This window comes from Antechinus flavipes, chromosome 4, assembly GCF_016432865.1.
Source record: "Antechinus flavipes isolate AdamAnt ecotype Samford, QLD, Australia chromosome 4, AdamAnt_v2, whole genome shotgun sequence".
Lineage (NCBI taxonomy): Eukaryota > Metazoa > Chordata > Mammalia > Dasyuromorphia > Dasyuridae > Antechinus > Antechinus flavipes.
This window is the reverse complement of record NC_067401.1, coordinates 182,724,194-182,744,336: the sequence shown is the minus strand read 5'-3', so window position 1 is coordinate 182,744,336 and position 20,143 is coordinate 182,724,194. Positions and strand designations below refer to the sequence as shown.

Below are 20,143 nucleotides of genomic sequence, written 5' to 3'. Positions count from 1 at the left end.
ATTCCTGAAATATTTCTTTTAATCATTACAGAATGTCTCACATAAAATATTTGTATTTTATAATCAGTTCTATAATTTTACCTTCAGAGTTTTCATAATTATAGGCAGAACAAAACTTTACATTCTGTAATTACAATTAAAGAATGTAAATTTTAATTTGGACTTTTGGGGAGCAAAATTTATTACTGTAACTATTGTAAGCACATAATGAATAAATCTAAAAGAATATTGTGAATAGTATCTTAAATTGCCCTGGGGTTCAACCACATTTTTTTGTTGAAAGGGGTTCAAAGGAACAAAAATATTGGGAAGTAGAAGATAGAGGAATCAGAAGAATGAATGAGCTAGATGACTTATTATAAATTGCTTCTGTAGAGGTAGATGAATGGTGCAATGGATAGAACACTGGCCTAAAATCAGGGGGACCTGATTTCCAATGTGACCTCAGACATTGTATAACTCTGGGCAAGTCCCTTAACCCTGACTGCCTCCAAAAACAATAACAACAAAAATAAATTACTTCTGCATAAATTGACCTTTTAAGATTTAAAATCAACAATACCATCTTCCCCTCAAATGACATGATGTCACATATCCCACTTCCACTCACCAGTGCTTGTAACACCTTCCAGAATTGCAAGATATTACCCAGAAGTATACCTACGCAGAAGTCGCTGAGGAATTCACAGCAACTACAGATTTGAAGCCCTTCCCCTGAGCTCCCAAAAGACCAGTAACACAGAAGAATTAGTTAGGACAACTTCAGACTTGATTACTTTCTTATTTATTCCTAAGGAAGTAAGTAGATGGCAGAGGCTGGTAGAAGAGGAAGGGGAGATTAAGAAGGGAGAATTTCTCATAATTTCTGCAGATTCCAAGAAGCTCTCCAGAATAGTATTTCAGAATAACCTTGCAGCCTTTTCCCACTGTTTAAGCATGGGCTCAGCAAATAGCTTTTCTTTTTTCTTTAAACAACTTCAGAGTTTGTTTTGAAATAAAGGTTTATTTTTCCCATGGAAGTCTAAAGGTTTTGCACTGTCTGTGTAAAGAAATGAGCCTGAGCTTTTTGAAATTTATTTGAACTTGGAGATAACTTGAACTTACATGCCTATGGGTATGACTTTGGAAGTGACATTCAAAAGTTGTCAATTGGCTTTATCTCTGTTGTGTAGGAGATGAGTCCAGGCTGCTGGAGGAGAAGATTTGGTCTGTTTACTTTAGTTGTATCCCACTATGCTTGAATATAAAAAACAAAACAAAACAAAAACAGACCCACAAAAGAAAAAAACCTGGGTAAGATTTTTCAAGTTGTTTTAGTTTCCTGAATTCCTGTGGATTCTTTTGGGCATCATCATTTATTTTATGGTTTTGAGTTCTTTTTTCAAATAAAAATCCTGGTTCAGTCAGGATCTGGGGTCTGGGTCAACAGCAAAACAGAGGCCCAATTACACGGTAGGGCTGCCAGACATTTGGGTCCCAGCAGTGAGGGGCTGCTGAAAATCTTGGTAGGAGTGTGTGTGGACTAGGGATGCTGAACAATTGGGTCATCTGGCCTCTGTGCTGACAGGTCTCCTTTTCCCCTTCTCTCTCCTCCTTCTCTCTCTCCTTTTCCCTCTCTCTCTCTCCTTTCTCTCCATCCCACACTTCTTTCTCCCTCTCCTTTAGCTTCCTTTCCTTTCCTTTCATTTACTTCTCCTTTTCCCAACTCCTTCCCTTTTGCCTTTTTGGCTTTGGACTGAGTTTTTGATTTATGCTGGCTGATTAAGATTATGGTCACTACTTCTAACACAGATGAAAAGATAGAAGAAAGCCAACTTGTATATCAAGCACTGAGGTGCCTCCTCTGGAAAGTTTGAGGCTTAGAAGGGGAAGATGCTATCTTTAGGAGTCTAGAACACAGGGTTCTAAATTACTCTGAAGCCCAGAGATACAGCTGGCTTAATCTGTCAGCTGGAGAAGCCACTATTTTTTCTTGTTTACGGGGAAAAGGGGAAGACACACTTGTGTCTGAGTGGAAAGCAAGTATAAAAGGAATTGGACCCCTGCTTTCATGCTGGAACAGAACAGTTCAGTTACAAGCCAAGTTTAATTTTGATTTTTGGGACAGGATATAAATTCTCCTTACTATGTTACATTTTCTAGCATAGAGCTCTAGATCCTAGTCAGGATGACAGTCATCACACATATATGGGAAAAGAAGGGACAGTCTAGGAATCAGGAGACCTAGGAGCCATGCTTAACTCTGGGATACTGGGAAAGTTCCTTCCCTTCTCTGTGGATCAGTTTCCTTCAGAATAAAATGTAAAGACTAGATGACCTCATAGATCTATTCAAGAGCTAATATTCAACAGATTTTCTTGGAATAAATCTAAATGTTTTTCCTGTTTCTCTTCCCAGTTAATGTTTAGCATTTATTTCATGGTCCCTGTCCCCCAGTAAGATTTGCTAAAGAGGCCTCCTCATACTAGTAATTTTCTTGGGTATTTGTCCTTGAGATTAATGATCTTAATCACACTATGTTAAGTGCTTTATAATTAGTCTTATATGATCCTCATAATAACCCTGGGAGGTAGGTGCTATTATTATCCCCATATTACAGTTCGTGTGTGTGTGTGTGTGTGTGTGTGTGTGTATGTGTGTGTGTGTTTGTTTGTGTGACTATACATATATAAATATAAATATATATGTATAATTTTAGCCAGGAGAATTTATATAATTTTAGCCGAGAATTTATATGTGTATATATATATATATATATATATATATATATATATATATATATATATATATATACATATACATATATAAGTATATATATATATACACACATATAAATTCTCGGCTAAAATTATGGGCTTCTAGAAGCCAAGAAATCTTGGCTACTCTTCTACCTTTTCCATCTTGCTTCCCAGAGTGACCAGTACAGTGCTGGACAGCATTGGATTTCTAATAATAAAATAATAATAAATAATAGAGAAGGGGTGTGGTAGTAGTTAAGCTTATTTTCAGCATTTCAGAAGAAATCTCAGTTTCATTCAGTCCAATTTGTACTTGAAGAGTACAAATTCTAATTTTAAATTCTAAAGAATTCTTCTAAAATGAAAAGGGATGGAATTATGGGCCTTGGATAGGAAGCATCATGATCGAGTGGCTACAATGCCTGATTTGGAGCTAGAGAGATCTGGCTCAGAATCTTGCCTCTGAAATTTAGTGTGGCCACAGACAGTGTCCTTAGCCTCTGTTTCCAACTCTTTAAAATGAAGAGGCTGGACTAAATGGTCTCTAAGTTTCCTTCTGACCTCAAATGTAAGATCCTATGAGTGTTCTTTATTTTTCTCTATTTAACTCTGCAAAATCAGAGATCCAATAGGATGTTATTGTAGGAAAGGAGCTTAGAGATCATCTCATCCTGTAGGATCACTGGACCCTAGATTTACATCTGGAAGAGAAGTCAGAGGCTATATAGTTCAACTCTCTTGATTTACAAATGGGAAAATGGAGGTCTTGATAGGCTTGTCCAAGTTTGAGCTGGGATTCAAATTAGGTCTTGGGCTCCAAATTCAATATTCTTTCCCCCCAAAACATTAGATCTTTTCTCTACAGGGTTATGTCAGGATCATAGAATCATATAATGTCAATTATCATTATAATTATAAGTGTCAAAGCTAGAAGAGACTTAACTTACCTTACAAACTCATCTAGTCCAAGCTCCTCATTTTATAGAGGTGAAAATGGAGGCCCACAGGAATAAAATGATTTTTATGAGATTAAACACCAAGTTATGATAGAAAGAACTGGAATCCAGGACTTCTGATTCAGATCTAGAACTCTTTCTACTACTCTGCTCTGGTCAGTAAAAGCAGGAAGTTCTAGGGAAATCACTAAACACATGAAAATAGTATGGCCTAAATTCAAAAAGAAATGGCAAAAATTTTTAAAGGGGGACTAACTTCAGGGATAAATGTCAGAGGGGTATATTGGGGAGAGTCCGAGTCCTGTGATCCAGACTGGTCTGATACCTTATCAGATCAGGCCCTTTCAGGTCCTTCCCTGGGTTTTGGAGAAGAAATTCTACAATCTCAAAAGAACTGCACAGAAGTCTTGATGTATCCCATCAGCACCTAATTCCCATAAAGTGAACAGATATATGTGTCTGTTCCTTGTTCCTGTGTTGGGCATGCAGATCTTCACATGTGCACACAGAAGACATGTACTCTCTCTCTCTCTTTCTCTCTCTCTCTCTCTCTCCCCTTCTACTTTTACTTTCTCTCCCTCTCCCTCCTTCCCTCTTCCCCTATAAGCTTGCACTTTTTTCTTCCCTAGGAGAGAAACTCTGACTCACCATAGTCCTTCTTGCAATACTTTTTCATGTTAATCTTCAGCTTCCCTTTGGAGGCCTTGCAGTAGGAATCACAGTCTGCAGGGGAGGAGAGAGAGAACACAGACAAAAACTAATTAGCCTGGTGATGAATAGACGGGCGGGGGCAGGGGCAGAGAGGCTCCAGCTCCCTGAATAAGCAGTGTGCCTGTGATATCCATCTGTCAGGCCCGATTGGGCTGCCCAATAGAGCTTGGGAGGCATTCAGAGCAGTCCTGGTTTTCTAAAGAGACCCCTTTTGACAAAAGAGCCCCCTCCTGCTTGCCCGCCTGACACCTCCCACCTCCCACCTCCCTCCTGCCTCAAGAATCCTTTAGCTGCTGTCTGTGGGCTGCCTTGGCCTCCATGGGAGACCCGGGGGTCTCCATTATTGCGCCACCCAGGGCTTTTGAGAGCCACACAAATTCCCCCTGTTTTTAAGATGCAACTGGAGCCTGATTAAAGCCAATAGAGGCCTCATTGTCACCCTTCACCCAGGTTCTGTGTCAGGCGCTGGCATTCATCGCACAGAGCCTCTGGCTGGGGTCAGGTCCCAACAAAAAGGGTCACTGAGGAAATTAGCAGCCCATGAAACGTTAGAAAACCCTTTTAGTGTCCACTCTACTGGAGTGTGCAAATAAAATGCCCCACTAAGAACATTCACTTCTAATGGGCCCTACTGCTGAGACACAGTGTTCCAAGCTAAAGTTCGGTTATTGCTCCCCAGCCTTCCGGCAGGGTCATCCTAGAGGAGAGAACTCAAGCAGGGCAGAGAATGTACACAGGATCCCACTAGACAACCTGACCACAGGGCCCCAACTTAACAGTGTTCCAAAGTAGTGACTTGTGCCTCAAAGTTGGATCAAGAATGGAGATCTAAGCTAAGGGGTGATTTTGCATCAGTGAATGCAAAAAAATAGCATAGGGTCAATGTAAATGGCCTACAAATTCTGCATCATGTCATCAAATAAAGCTGTAAATAATAATAACTGACATGTATACAGTGCTTTAAGGTTTGCAAAGCAATTTTACCCACAATATTTCATTTGTTCCTCACAACACATGAAGTAAATATTATGGGTAGTAATAGTTGTACTCTATATGTGAGAAAAATGGAGACTTCCAGAGAGTAGGCCTCTTGTTTATGGTCAAACAAAGCACAAGTCTTAAGGCTTCCCAGTCTTCAAGGGTCTATACATTAGGCAAAATCTAGGCAAAATAAGTAATCTTTAAAGCAAACCATGTGTAATGTGATCAAAATCCTTGAATAAAATTAGATTAATTGCTCCACCTAAGGCTGCTTTTTTTTCTTCTTTTTTTCTTACCATGCTTCATTTTTAATAGGCTAGACAATACTAGATTCCTGCATTGTCCTCTGCTAGTCCTGGAAAGTCCTCTCAGCAGCAGGCACTTGTGACATCTGAATATATACCATGTAAACACATAGTATTATCTCCCTAAGCATTTTTACCTATATAGCACTTTAAGATTTTCAATGTGTGTTAAATATGCTATCCTATTTGAGACTCCTAATAATCCTGTGATTTATGTCCTATTGTTATCCCTATTTTGAAGATGAGAAAACTGAGGCTGAGAAAGATATTCCCAGAATCACATAGCTAATAAGTATATAAGGTGGGATTCTCACTCAGGTTTTTCTGAATCTAAGTCCAGCACTCTTATTAACTGTCACCTAGTTCCCTATATAAACTGAGGGGGGGGGGGGCACAGACCAAACTCCTAGAAAAAAGTGTTTATACTTATTGCTGCAATTTCCCCACATCCCTCTCAGTTTCCAGTTTTAAAGTCTGGCTTTCAATTCCTTGAATCAATTCAAATTGCTCTCTACAAAGTTAATAGAGATCTACAAATCCAGGGGTCATTGCTCATTTTTCATCCTTCTAGATCTCTCTTCAGTGACACTGTTGACTCCCTTCTATATACGCTTTCCTCCCTAAATTTCATAAAACTATTTTCTCTTTGCTCATTTCCTATTCGTATGACTGTTCTTTTTGATGGATCATTTAGGTCAACATCTTCTAAGCTACTGAATTCCTCAAACTCTGTCCTGGGTTCCCTTCTCTCTTTCTCTTTTTTTTTTTTTTCTTCTATACACACTCTCCTTGATTTCAACTCTGAATAGTTCAATTATCCTTTTTATATAGAGTACTCTCAAATTTACATGGTCAATCTTCATCCTAAATACCAGTCCTACATGACTAATATTCTGATGGGATCCATCAGGATGTTCCACAAGTATCTCAAACTCAACTTGTCCAAAATAAAACTCATCTTTCCACAAATACCTTCCTTATAACTTTCCCTATCATAATCCTTGATAGGTTCACTTCATTTAGGAGTCATCTTTGATCCTTCACTGTTATTCATTCCTCATATCCAACCAGTTGCCATATCTTATCAGTTCCACCACTAGGGTATTTGTTGCAGATTTTTATCACCTTTCATGTCAATTACTATAATAGCCTTCCATTACTTCCCCATCTCTAGTCTCTCCTCTTTCTAATCCATCCTCCACAGAGATATCAAATTGACATTCCTAAAGTCTGACCAAGTCATTTTCTTACTCAAGAAGATCCAGTGGTTTTCTATGTAAAGACTTCAAAATCTTGTTTCAATTGTTTTTTTTTTTCCTAGACTGAGTTGATTCCCCAATTCTTTGTTCTAATAAAAACTGGCTAATTTAGTGTTTTCCATACACAATTCCATCTGTTGTTTCTGTGTCTTTGCTTAGGATATTCTTTCCCCTTAGAATATTCTTCATTTTTACTTTCCATTTCTTGGGCTTTCTAGTTCTTTTCTAGGCTAAGCTCAAGTGCTGCCTCTTCTACAAGTGTTTCTTTTTAGGACTCTCCCCTAAACTCAATACTTTTATTGAGTTTGTATATTTTGTATTTATCTGTGTGTATGTTGTTTACCCTCATAGAATGTAAGCTCTTTGAGGGTAGGGACTGTTTTCACTTTTGAAACTCTAGTGCCTAGTAGCTGGCATTTTGTAGGCACTAAAATAATGATTGTTAAATGGAACTTCAATAAATGTTACTTGAATATGTATGTTTTAAGATTTTTAAAAATTTCTCTGACAAATTTACAATATAGACATCCTTTTTGAAAGCATTTGCTAACAAATGGTGAAGAAAGAAGAGACATTGATTGATCACTTCTAAATCCTCTAAAAATAAACCAGAAAGCCAATACAAATGCTTAGCTACTGCGACTTCTTTTTTTTTTTTTTTTTTTTTTTTTAAGCTATTCAGAACTCTTTTTTTCTTGACTGTTGGACTCTGGAATACTGAAGGTCACTAGATAAATGATCTACAAAGTATTGCCATTTACTCCTCCTTCTTTTGTAAGATCTGAAATAATTCTTGCTTTACGTAATAAACAAAGAGGTTTTTTTTTTGAAAGAAGAGCATACATACATGTATTGATTAACCTGCCATCGGGGGGAGGGGATGGGAGGAAGGAGGGGAAAAATTGGAACAAAAGGTTTGGCAATTGTTAATGCTGTAAAATAACCCATGCATGTAACTTGTAAATAAAAAGCTATAATAAATAAAAATAAATTTAAAAAATTTTAAAAAAAGAAAAGAAAAGAAAGAAGAACAAAGAACCCAGCATTTAATGGATTTTGTGGTTTTTATATACCTCAGTAGCTAAAATCCGATCTCATCTTTTCTGAAGCCCATGGTTCTTAGACTGCTTTTGCCATTGATAATACAAGATTCATCTCAAAATGAAAAAATAACTTCAAGCATTCAACAGATCAGAGCCAAGGGTCAAGGATCAGCCTACTTATTTTATTTAGCCTCTTACATTTGAAAGTCAAAAGACAAACCTTAAGTTAAGATAGTTGTGAAGAGTAGAAAGACAAGTTTCTTAAATTGAGAGGCAATATGGCCCACTAGAGAGAATACTGAACCTAGAATCAAGATCTGCCTTAAGATACTTAATAGTTCTGTGACACTGAGCAAGTCAATTAACCTTTCTCAATCTCTGTTCTCTTCTGTAAAATAGAAATAATAACAATAGCACCTATACCAGAGGGTTGTTGTGAGGATTAAATAAATAATATAAAATTATATATATATGTAAAGTGAAATACTTTGCAAACCTAAGATGCTATATAAATGTATATAGACATGCTATAGAAATATAAATTTCTATCTCTTTTTTTTTTTTTAACCTTGCCCATCCCTAATGTCTGGAATTTGTCCCTCCTTATCTCTGCCTCTTGGAACATTTAATTTCCTCTTATAATTTAGATAACTTCCAATATGAGGCCTGAGGTTCTCAATTATTTGTTTTCTTCCCTAGAAATACCTTTTTATTAATTCTGCCAGAGGAGGATGAATGTGAGCATCTTTTCATGGAGCCAAAGCATGTACATCCAGCTCCATGGGAAGTGCTCTGGTTCAATACCTGGCCACATTGTATATATTTTGAAGTTTTCTGTGTACATTTTGTTTCCCTCTCCCACTTTCAATGAGATATATGCTCTCTGAGGGTGGGGCTATTTTATGTCTGTCTTTGTAGATCCAGCAGAGCGCCTGGCACATAGATGCTCAATAAATACTTGTTGATTCTTGGTTATATCTTCCAAGGATTTATCCCAACTTGGTTATATCTACTCTCCTTTCTGCTCTCCTCACTCATCTTCAGGGCCAGATTCCTGGATTTTATTTTGGATAAATGCTATGACATTACAAAGTAGTCAAGAAACAAGCTTTTTCAGGAATAGACAATGGTGCACATCTGACCAGTGATTCACGTGGTCCCTCTGTTTCCTTCCTTATCTCTCAAGTGATAGGAAAAGATGTTGGGAAAAGATAATAGCTACTGACCCCCAACTCCGTGTTTGGCTCTGCATATAAGAGGGCTGCAGTGATGAGCAAAGCCACCATCTGTTAAGCCCCCAGCAGGAACATCCTGGCAGGTTCATGATCTTGGCTCCCTAATATTCTACATCTTCCCACAGCAGCCCATCATCCACCTTAATCTTTCCACCTGTTCTGTTTAGGTCTGGAAACTTAACTACAGCTATCCCAGAGCCAAAAAGCCCCTTCTCAACAGCTGATCTCCTTCCACCCACTCTCTTTCCCTACTGAGTAACTCACTTTCTAGCCCTCCTATAATGTTCTATGAGCCTCCTCTTCTAGACTCTAAAAGCCAGCTGGACAGACATGATCACAGGATTGGCTCACAGCCAGTCTCTAAGCATATGGCAGATGGAGCCAAGCAGGTTCCCATTCCAGCTATGGGCTTTACATCTGGCACCTCTCTGTTCTGGATGCCAGGCAGCACATTGGCAAGATTTGTATAGGCAGAAGCCAGTCCTGCCCTATGAATTCAGTGTCATTAAGCGCAGATAAGTTGGGGCAGTAAGCTCAATGAGCTAATTAGATACAACTGGTCCTCCAAGTGGCAGAAAAACATGGAGGGTTCACATTGAAGATGCCAGAACTGACTTGAGCAAACAAAATTCAATGTGAACAGTCACTACAATCCAAGATAGGCAATCTCTGAATCTCTTAGCCAGGGCACCAATAAGTGGAGCAGTGAGGAAAAAGGAGCTAGCTATGGAGGGAGTGTGGGTAAGATCAAGAAATCCACAACTGGCATTTTCCACTGCAATAACAACATTCAAACCTGAGAATAGCTGGTGGTTACCCATGTCATCTGAGGGGGCATATGTACCTATCGGATATTCCCCCAAAATATGTCCCAGCTCCATCTGAAAGAGGAGCACAGAATCCATAGTACCATCCTTATGCCATATCTATTCTTTGGTACCTCTCTTTGAGAGCAACACAGGGAAATGACAGCACCAGGTGGATATCATTCACCTGCTGAGGCCAGTCCACTTTTCCTTCTAACCTCTTCCTTCCCTTCAATCTTTATGAAAAATGTCAGGTCTTCAGGTTTTACAAAAAAATTTACATGCACTGATTTGATTTCTCACAAGAATCCAGAGAGGGAAACAGAACAAGTACAACTAAGATAAAGGGGGCTCAGAGAGAATATGTGACTTATCTAAGATCACACAATTTAAATGGCAGAGCTGGGATTCAAATTTTGCTCCTCATGACAAGTTCAATTCTCTCTCTTCCACAGAAAAGGCACTATGTCTTTTCTGGCTTTAGTTTATAAAACTCATCTAGGCCCCTTCACCTAAGAAGGAACTGTCAGTACCTCAGGAAAAGAATCATCCTGAGCTTTTTATATGCAGCTGAGAACTGGATTGATACCAGAACAAGAACTGCAGAGTGGGATAAGCCATATTGCAAAACTTCCTCATGGCTATTCACTGTACCGAGATGCTCTCTCTTCCTTCCCCCTGCCCTTCCATAATTACCTAGCCCATCTTAGTCTCATTTGCAGACAAAGACAAAAAATGCCTTCACTAAACTTCTGTCTTTCTAGAGTGGTAGCTGTATAGTCAGAGCAATAGCCAAAGGCTGAGGACCTACTGATCTAATAGGGCCACATTCATTTCCACTTCCAACAACACTTAATCTACATGCAAGGTTTGATAATGATTTAGGTCTTCACAGCAGAAAGTATTTAGGGTCCATCATTGGTTTGGAAGCCAAGATTCCCCTGTTTTAAGTCCCCTGGAAAAAGAACTGGCTCTGGTGTCAGAAGACCCACATCTAAATCTCTTATCACTCACTTGTAATGGCCAGAACTCTCTACTTGAAACAAGGATTCTTACAAAGTGTTAACTCAGTGGAATTGAGAAGACAATGGTTATCTAGTTTAGCATGGTGACTAATAGTTCTCTAGTTCAGTTTGATTGAATTAATCTTACAACAAATAATGGTTCCCCAGTGATATAATGATTGGCTTATACTCAGTATGGTGAATGGATTCAGAAGACAGAGGACTGGAGGCTGGAGCACGAGCTCCCAAACTCAGGGAAACTTCAAGACAGAAACTGTCATGGTGGTCCTCCTGCCTTCCCCACAGAAACCAAGACACATTCCAGAGGACCTCTAGAAAGCTGGCCCAGGTCCCAGGCAAGGAAACAGACTTTGAAGGAGATAATAAAGATTTTTGGACTTCACCTTTGGCTATTCTCGTGGTGATTACTCTGCTGAAACAAAGACTGGTCCAGAGATTTCCAGAAAACTAACCAGAACATTACACTCACTACCTCATTGACCTTAAGCAAGTTACAAATTCTATGAGTCTTAGTTTGCCCATGTGAAAAATAAAGGAGTTAGAGCTGGTAGTTTCTGAATTCTTTTCTATATCTAAACATAAGTGTGTTCCTATGGTTCTGTCTCTAGGTTGGTGATTTAGAATTAACATTCAGATGATATTAGATCACTCTAAGATGGTACTTTCTAACAGGAAACAAATAATAATAACAATGGAATGGGATGCTTTTGTGAGTTAGTGAGTTTTGTATCATTAAAGGTGTTTAAGGAGAGAAGGGAAGACTGCTTGTTGAGGATGTTTTAATGGGATTCTTGCTTCAGGTTGTACTATAATACTCCTGAGCTTTCTTTCAGCTCAGATTTTTTTGCCTCAAATCAATTCTTTCTTTGCAGAAAGGTTAAATACTGATTTTTCTTGATATGCATGCATTTGTGGTTTTATATGTCTCTGTGTGGGTGTGAATGTGGGTGGTGATGGTAATAAATCCTATATAAGACCATATAAGATCTGTCATGGCAATAAGATAATTTCTTCATTTCAATCATTGAGGTCTTCAGCTGAACAATTCTAAAACCATTCCTCATAAAGACCCTGAGGCAGGCAGTCACAAATCTTGTGAGTCCCACTAAACAGAGAAGAGAAGGCACAAAATACAAGTGAATCACTAGGGTCCTCAGGTAAGTGGGGAGGAGAGGAAGGGGAATCCAGCAGTTTGAATGCTCACTGAGTCTCTTCCATCTGTGACATTCTATGATGTTAAATAACTTCTAAAATTGAACACAAGTGATATCTTGATTGAAAAAAAAACCCCAAAACAAAGTATGCCTAAAGCTTTTAGAGCCGACATTTTTATCATCTCTGTAGAGCTTTCAATAAATTCTATTCAAAAAATATTTATTTATTAAATATATATTCTATTCAGAGCACTCTGACAGGTTCTGGGCATACTCCAGTGAGCCAAGACAGGCCCTGTCCTGAAGGAATGACAAACTACCTGGGAGGATAAAACACAGAAGATAAAATACATGCTGCAATATGATAAATACATAGAATCCATCTAAACAGTGTAATAAATAGAAGGGGGAGAAGCTGAGAAGATCCATAAAAGAGGCATTAAGACAATAGATAATTATCAGATAAAGCAATATCAGAATTTATGATTATGTTTGTGAACATTTGTGGGTAATGACAAGATCAAGAGTAGGAGCATGTCTTTGCATCCAATGGCAGAGTAAAATAATGAACTGGAATGTTGGAGTATATAATAAGTATCAATGTATATGTTGAAAGAAGATGGTTTTTAAGTTTTTTCTTGGAGGAGGAAAGCACCAAAGATAGAAAATAAAATGTGACACACACACAAAAAAACAGGGAAATTGACAATTGGTCTGGATCAAAAAGGACAGGATAAAGTGATGTGCAATGAGGCTGAAAAATGGCCAAGTGGTAAAGGGCTTTAAAAGCTAGACATTGTTATTCTTTAGTTGTAGGGGTCTTCATGACCCCATTTGGGATTTTGGCAAAGATACTGGAGTGATTTTCCATTTGCTTCTCCAGCTCAGTTTACAGATAAGAAACTGAAGCAAACAGGTTAAGTGACTTGTCTAGAGTCACAGAATAAATGTCTGATAACAGATCTAAACTCAAAAATATGAGTTTTTCTGACTCCAAATCCATGATTCTATCCACTGAGCCACCTAGTTTCCCTAAAAGCTAAAGAATGGAGTTTTTTTAACACTAGAGGTGACAGTGAGCTACTAGAATTTGTTGAATAGGAGACTGAGATATTAAATTTGGCAGTAGTATAGATGATGGATGGATGAAATATGAAAAGGTTTGAATTAGGGATAATGATTAGGAGATTATTACAACAATCTAGGTAAGAAACTAAAGATCCAGAACTACAGTGGAGGCAAGAGATGTTATAGAGTTAGAAACAACAAGATTTGACAATATCTATAAAATATGTGTGTGGGAGGGGAGCAGAGAGAGTGAGGAATTTATAATAACACAGAAATTATGACTCTGGGAGACTGATAGAATGGTGGTGCCTTTTACAGAAATGGCAGTTTAGAAGCGGGATGGGTTTAAAAGGAAAAAATCATGAGTTCTGTTTGGACATTATAAGTCTGAAATATCTCTGAAGCATCTAGTTTGAAATGTCCAATAGACAGCTGATAATATGGTTCTAAAACTCAGGGAAGAAAGAGATTGGGGCTAGAGAATGGCCTTGAGATTGTATATAAATAGCCATTGTGATCTAACTGGATGGATTTTTTTAATAAAAAAATTTTAGAATGATTAAAAGTATTCCAACTTGTCCTCTAGGAACACTGTGTCAGAGGTATGAATAAGAGCACAGTTGGTGCTGGGAAGGATAGGCAGAGAAGTGTTGTAAGAGTGGAGGGATTTAGGCGAAGGGGGAACTAGGTCTCACTGAGGATTAGTAGATAGAAAGAGGGTTAGAGAAAAAGTTCCAGAATGGAAGCAAAGTTTGTTCATTATAAAACTGGAATTCCAGAGGGCATAGTTGAAAATGTGGGCAGGGTTGGAGTGGGAAATGGATAGGATAGGATTGAGGAAAACAGAGATGAGAAAAAAGGAAATGAGTATTGGAAAAAGTTAGCTCTTATGTGGCTAGTGAATGATTAATGTAGAAATCAAAGAATCATAGAGTTGTAAAAGACCTTAGAAGTTATTAAATATAAGCCTTTCATTTTATGAGGGAAGTGAAGACCAAAAAGGTTAAGTAATTTGTTCCAAATTACAAAATTACTAAGTTTTGAGGAAACATCTGAACCCAGGCAAATCTACAAATCTATTTCTCTATTACACAAGTGGTAGAAGACTGTTAGCCACTAAGAAGGACCAGGAGCACAGGAGTACTTTAGTTACTCCTACCTTCTCTCCTTAGAAAGAAAAGATATATGTATATATGTGGGAAGGGCATGCTGCACCAAGTCCTAGGACCGAATTGAAGTCTGTGCTAAACATTATGAAGGGTACAAAAACCAAAATCATATACAAACCTTATACACAAAAACTTAACAGTTGAGTGGGGAAGACAAGATCAGTAACAGAAAAAGATAAATGAGAAAAAACAGCAATATAAGAAATTTTTATCAAATGCCATGCATACTGTGATAGAAAGAACTAAAGTCAAAAGACCTGAGTACAAATCCTCACTAGGGCACTTAATTACTAACCGAATGATTTCAGATAGGTAAGAATGTCTCCAGTCTAGTACCTCAGGAGATTTGTGCTATTTCATCAGTGACATTTAAAGTCTATTGATCTGTTGGACATCTATTGATGGCCCACTTATTAAATTTGCATATAACACAAAGCTGTAAGTGAGAGCTAATATATCAGATTTTTAAAAGATCTGCATAATGCAGAATATTCGAACAAGTTGACTGAGATTTTTTAAAAACTCCCCTAAGACAGCAAACTTTACATTTCAGGAAAAACGTGGCTAGAGAGCAATTGCCTGAAAGAAACCTGGGGGTTTTAGTGGTTCATAGTCATCTCCCAGAGTTCTTTCGCTGGGTGAAGCTGGTTCAATTCATTACTGCTCTATTGGAACTGATTTGATTCATTTCATTCTTGAAGAGTGCCATATCCATTAGAATTGATCATCATATAGTATTGTTGTTGAAGTATATAATGACCTCCTGGTCCTGCTCATTTCATTCAGCATCAGGCCTTTCTGAAATCATCCTGCTGATCATTTCTTACAGAGCAATAATATTCCATAATATTCATATACCACAATTTATTCAGCCATTCTTCAATTGATGGGCATCCACTCAGTTTCCAGTTTCTGTCCACTACAAAGAAGGTTGCCACAGACATTCTTGCACATACAGGTCCCTTTCCCTTCTTTAAAATCCCAAGGAGGTATTTTCTAAGCAGAAATATGGTCAGTGCTCACCTACGCTGAACTATGTTCTCTACCCAGAAAGGAGCTTTGTTCCCATATAGCCACATGTGTTTGAATTGCTCTTAACTCTAGAATTGAATACTCTTTTGGTCTTCTGCTATCACAAGTACTAATTTCTCCTTTCTACCTATGACCATAACCCCTTACCTGCCCTTGTCTATCCCATTTTAACTGTGACCCAGAACTGCATTTAAGAAATGCAACAGGGTTCTGAACCCAGCTCCAGATAAATATTCCCTATAATTTCTGTCTTATCTGGACATTTAATAAAAGAGAGGACTTTCAAGTATTTCTTTTTAAGAAAATATCAGAGATGAATAAAAAAAAACTGATTTTCAAATAGAAAGGTCAAGAGAAACATGAAAAAGTAAGCAGGAAACAGGAATAATGATGGATTCAATCAAATTAAATTGTTTCCATTCCTATATAGGAACATGATACAACTCCTAAGAACTTTCTCATTATTGGGGCAGTTAAAAGGAGTATGTATATACAGAGGGAACAGGTATGGCTTGACTGTGATGGGATGATTTCAAAAATTAAAATGAAGGGGTGAGAAAGAATGGTGCACTAGAATAACGAGTAAAAGAGAAGAAGAATGGGGAAGATTATCTCACAAAAAGAACTTTTACAATGAAAGAAGAAATGGGTGGGACAAGTGGAGAATAGGCTACACTTATCTGTCATCAGAATTGGGTCAAAAAAAGGCTATCATGTTTACTCAGTTGAGTATAGAAATGTATTCTACTTTAGAGGGAAATACAAGGGGAAGGGACATGGAAAGAGTAGAGAAGGAAGAGGAGGAGAAGGAGAAAAAGAAGAAATAGGGAAACATCAAATGGAGAGAAATATACAGTTAGTAATCCTATAAATATGAATAAGATGAACTCACCCATAAAGTAAAAGAAGATAGAGAAATGGATTAAAAACTAGAATCCAACAATATTTTATCTACTAATAAACACAGTGGAAATAGAGAGACATAGAGTAAACTTAAAGGGCTGGAACAGAAACTATTATTCAGTTGAGATTTTTAAAAAGCCACTACTAATGACTATTAAATAGGCTATGGGAATGATCTTTTTTCTGTAACTTGTTTTTAAAGTGCTCATGTGAAAAAAATTATACTGCAGTAAAATCAAGTAGACAACTATTTTTTTTTTCCATCACAAGTAATGTGGACCTTGATGCAAGTATGAAAGAAATTTCCATCCTTAAGGTTTCACCCAAACTTCAATAATTTGCAATGCATTCTAAAAGGCAAATATCAAGGGGTATCTAATAGTCAATAAACATTTACTAAGTACATAACTGTTCTGAACTTGAAACAAGGATGCTTACTAGGTACTAACTAAGTGGAATTGATAAGACAATGGTTATCTAGTTTAGCATGGTTTAGTATGATTGACTTAATCCTACAATAAATAATGGTTTTGATATAATGATTGGTTAATACTCAGTGTAGAGCATATAAGCTAGGAGCCTCAGCCAGGATTCATTTAGAGATATTCAGAGGGCAGAGAAGACAAACAGGAACTCAAGCTCTCAGAACTAAGGAGAGAGATAAGCCTCTAAGAAAGCTAACCAGGCCCCAGGAAAGGAGACAAGACTTTGAAAGAGATAATAAAGGATTTGGACTTTAACCCCTGGCTACTTGTGTGATGATTACTGAACTGAAATGAAGACTGCTCCTGAGATCCCAAGAAAACTGAACAAGAGAACATTACATTCTGGTGCCCAATGTGGGGCCAAGAGCCTACATCTGTGAAATTATGGTGAGTACAAGAAGGAAACTTTGTAAAGGGCTGAAGTAGTATTCCAGTTAAAATGGACAAATGTTTAGAAAGGAGATTTCTCCACTGCAAGGAAAATTTGTCAAAAGCTTGGTTAAATTTATAAAAAACCAAGGTTTGGTTGTAACTTGGGAGCAGATCATTGAACTTTTGGAAAAAGTACTGTACACATCTCTTTGGTTCTCTAAGGAAAAAGAATTAGATCCAGATGAGTGGAAATTAGTAGGAGAGCAACTATGTGAATACTACAATGATAATGGATCTGACCCAATTTCCAAAGAAACACTTCATTCATATATAATTTTTTAAAGTCGGTTGTATTAAGTTATAAGTATTAGAATAAAAAAAAAAGAAGAAAGAGCAGGAGGGGGAGGATCCAGATAAACTAGGTGAAAAGGATGAAGAATCAGATAAGAATGGATAAGTACAATTCTGAGTGTGGTGCTTCAAAGCAAGAGCCATTAGGGCATTCCCCATCCCCTACCTACTTCCCTCAATTAACCCTTCATGGGGTTAATTCATGGGTGGAAGGAGGAGGAGGGGAAGGGGCAGTGACACAATTAGCACCACCTATGAAGCAGCCTATGACAGATTAAAAAAGGCATTAGTTAAAGCAAAAAAAAAAAAAAAAAAGAACAGGATATATCTGATTTTAAAAGAAGTGCATACCCTATGGTTGAAGAACTTGACTCTTCAGGTCAACAAAGGAGGAGATACACTCCTTTTGATATGGAAAAAATTAAGGATTTGAAAAAGGGTTGCATTCTTTATGGGGCTTCATCATCTTATGTTAAGATGATATTAGAGAATTTGGCTTATGAAATTTTAACCCCTAGTAATTGAAAATCCATAGCAAGGAAATATTTAGAACCTGGACAAAACATGTTGTGGCTTTCAGAATATATGAATTAAGCAGGATACAAACCCAACAAAATAGGCAAACTTTTGACCAACTAGAAGGTAAAGGTCAGTATACAGACACTTTAGCACAGATTAATTACCCTTTGATAGCATATGAGCAAATTGCTCCTGCTGCTATAAAAGCTCCTTCCCAGGAAAAAAATGGAGTGAAGCCTTCACGAAAATAGAGCAAGATACCAATGAACCTTTTGCTGATTTTGTGGAATGTCTGCAGACAACTGTCAAAATACTAATGAGGTTTGCAGAAGAATTATATGGGGACTACACAAAAATGCTCTTTTAGAGGAGATCATAAGATGCTATGCCACAATGGGCACAAATACTTATACTCAGGCTATGATGATGAACATGTAAAGACAGGGTCCCTCTTGGCAAGGGACTTCTAGAGAGAATTGTCAATGCTTTCAGTATGGAAATATTGGGCATCTGAAACCCCAATGTAGGTAGAGATAGAGTGAGAAGACCCAAAACCCTATGTCCAAAATGCAACTAAGATTTCCACTGGGCCTCAGAATAGATTGACCCAGGGAAATGAGAGGCAGGGCCCAGCTCCAAAACCTCAAACAAAAAACAGGTGGGGCATGATAGCAGCAGAGATTACACCCAGAGAGTCTTTAGAGGTTCAGGACTCTGATGTGATCAATTGGCAGAGAAGCAATCAGATAGGAGAAAGAGATTACATGATCAATCAGCCAAAAAGCAATAATGTGGGAGAAATAGATTACAAGATCAATCAGCAGAAAAGCAATCAGATGGAGAAGGGATTACAATTGGAGAGAATATAGGCTTTTTAACCCAACAGAAGGGCAGTGTCCGGTGCAAGCAGCTCCAATATAATGAGCAGCTCCAATGTAATTGCCAGGTGATGAGAAGAGATTTGTAAAATGATAAGTAGAAGGGATTAGATAGGTTAACTGCTTGGGGGAAAGGATTTGCTTGTATTTCTACTGATGGAGAAGGAATCAGATGGGTACCAATGAGCCATATTTGCCTTGTCCATCAGAGAGAGACAGAAAAAAGAGAAAAATCTAAAACAAAGGAGAAGATCTAAGAAACATCTGACACTGAAAGAGCATGGCTGATAATGAGACTGTGGCAGAATTTCAAAACCCACAGCAATCATTGGATTCTCTGAGATAAAAAAATTGTTGATAAGACTGTTGCAGAATTTCAAAACCAGCAGGAACCATTAGATTCTCTGAGACATGATAAGACTGATGCAGGACTTCAAAACTTGCAGGAATCATTGGATTCCTGGCACATGAAGTAATAGACAATAGATTCCTTTTGGACTATTTCTAGGACTTATGGACACACATAATTCTTCATGTTGATTTAGGTTATTTGTCACATCACTACTAGCCTGGGTTACTATGTGTTTATGTAATTTATGTAATTATGTATAACACCTCCCATATTGATGGATTTATGTATACCTGTTTCAATTAGGCCCTTCAGAAACCCGCTAATCTGATTTGATTTCCCATTTATCTTTGGTGTTTTCATCTCCCTTCCTGAGATGTCAGGGAGGGCATGATCACCTCCTTTTATGGTGTTTTCACCCCTTTTTTGAGGAATATCAAAAGGTGTGACCACCTCTTTTTTGGGGGTTCTCACCTCCTTGAGAAGTCAGGGACAGTGACCACCTTATTTATGTTCTAAAACAAAAGAAAGTGGGAGATGTTATGGGCTAGAACTCTGAACTTGAAACAAGGATGCTTACTAGCTACTAAATAAGTGGAATTGATGATACAATGCTTATCTAGTTTAGCATGGTTCAGTATGATTGTCTTAATCCTACAACAAATAATGGTTTTCTAGTGATATAATGATTGGTTTCTACTCAGTGTAGAGCATATAAGCTAGCAGTCTCAACCAGGATTCATTGGGAGAAATTCAGAGGTTAGAGAAGACAGGTGGGAACTCAAGCTCTCGGAACTAAGGAGA

At 37.8% G+C, this 20,143-nt stretch overlaps 1 protein-coding gene across 1 annotated transcript in view; it reads right to left on the bottom strand.

Annotated features, from left to right (window-relative positions):
* Positions 1 to 20,143, bottom strand: part of NTN1 (netrin 1) — a 526,534-nt gene that overhangs the window by 57,142 nt on the left and 449,249 nt on the right. Inside the window, exon 6 of the mRNA XM_051995696.1 lies at positions 4,343 to 4,417. Within this exon, the coding sequence (XP_051851656.1) occupies positions 4,343 to 4,417 (75 nt within the window). The remainder of the gene's footprint in view (positions 1 to 4,342; positions 4,418 to 20,143) is intronic.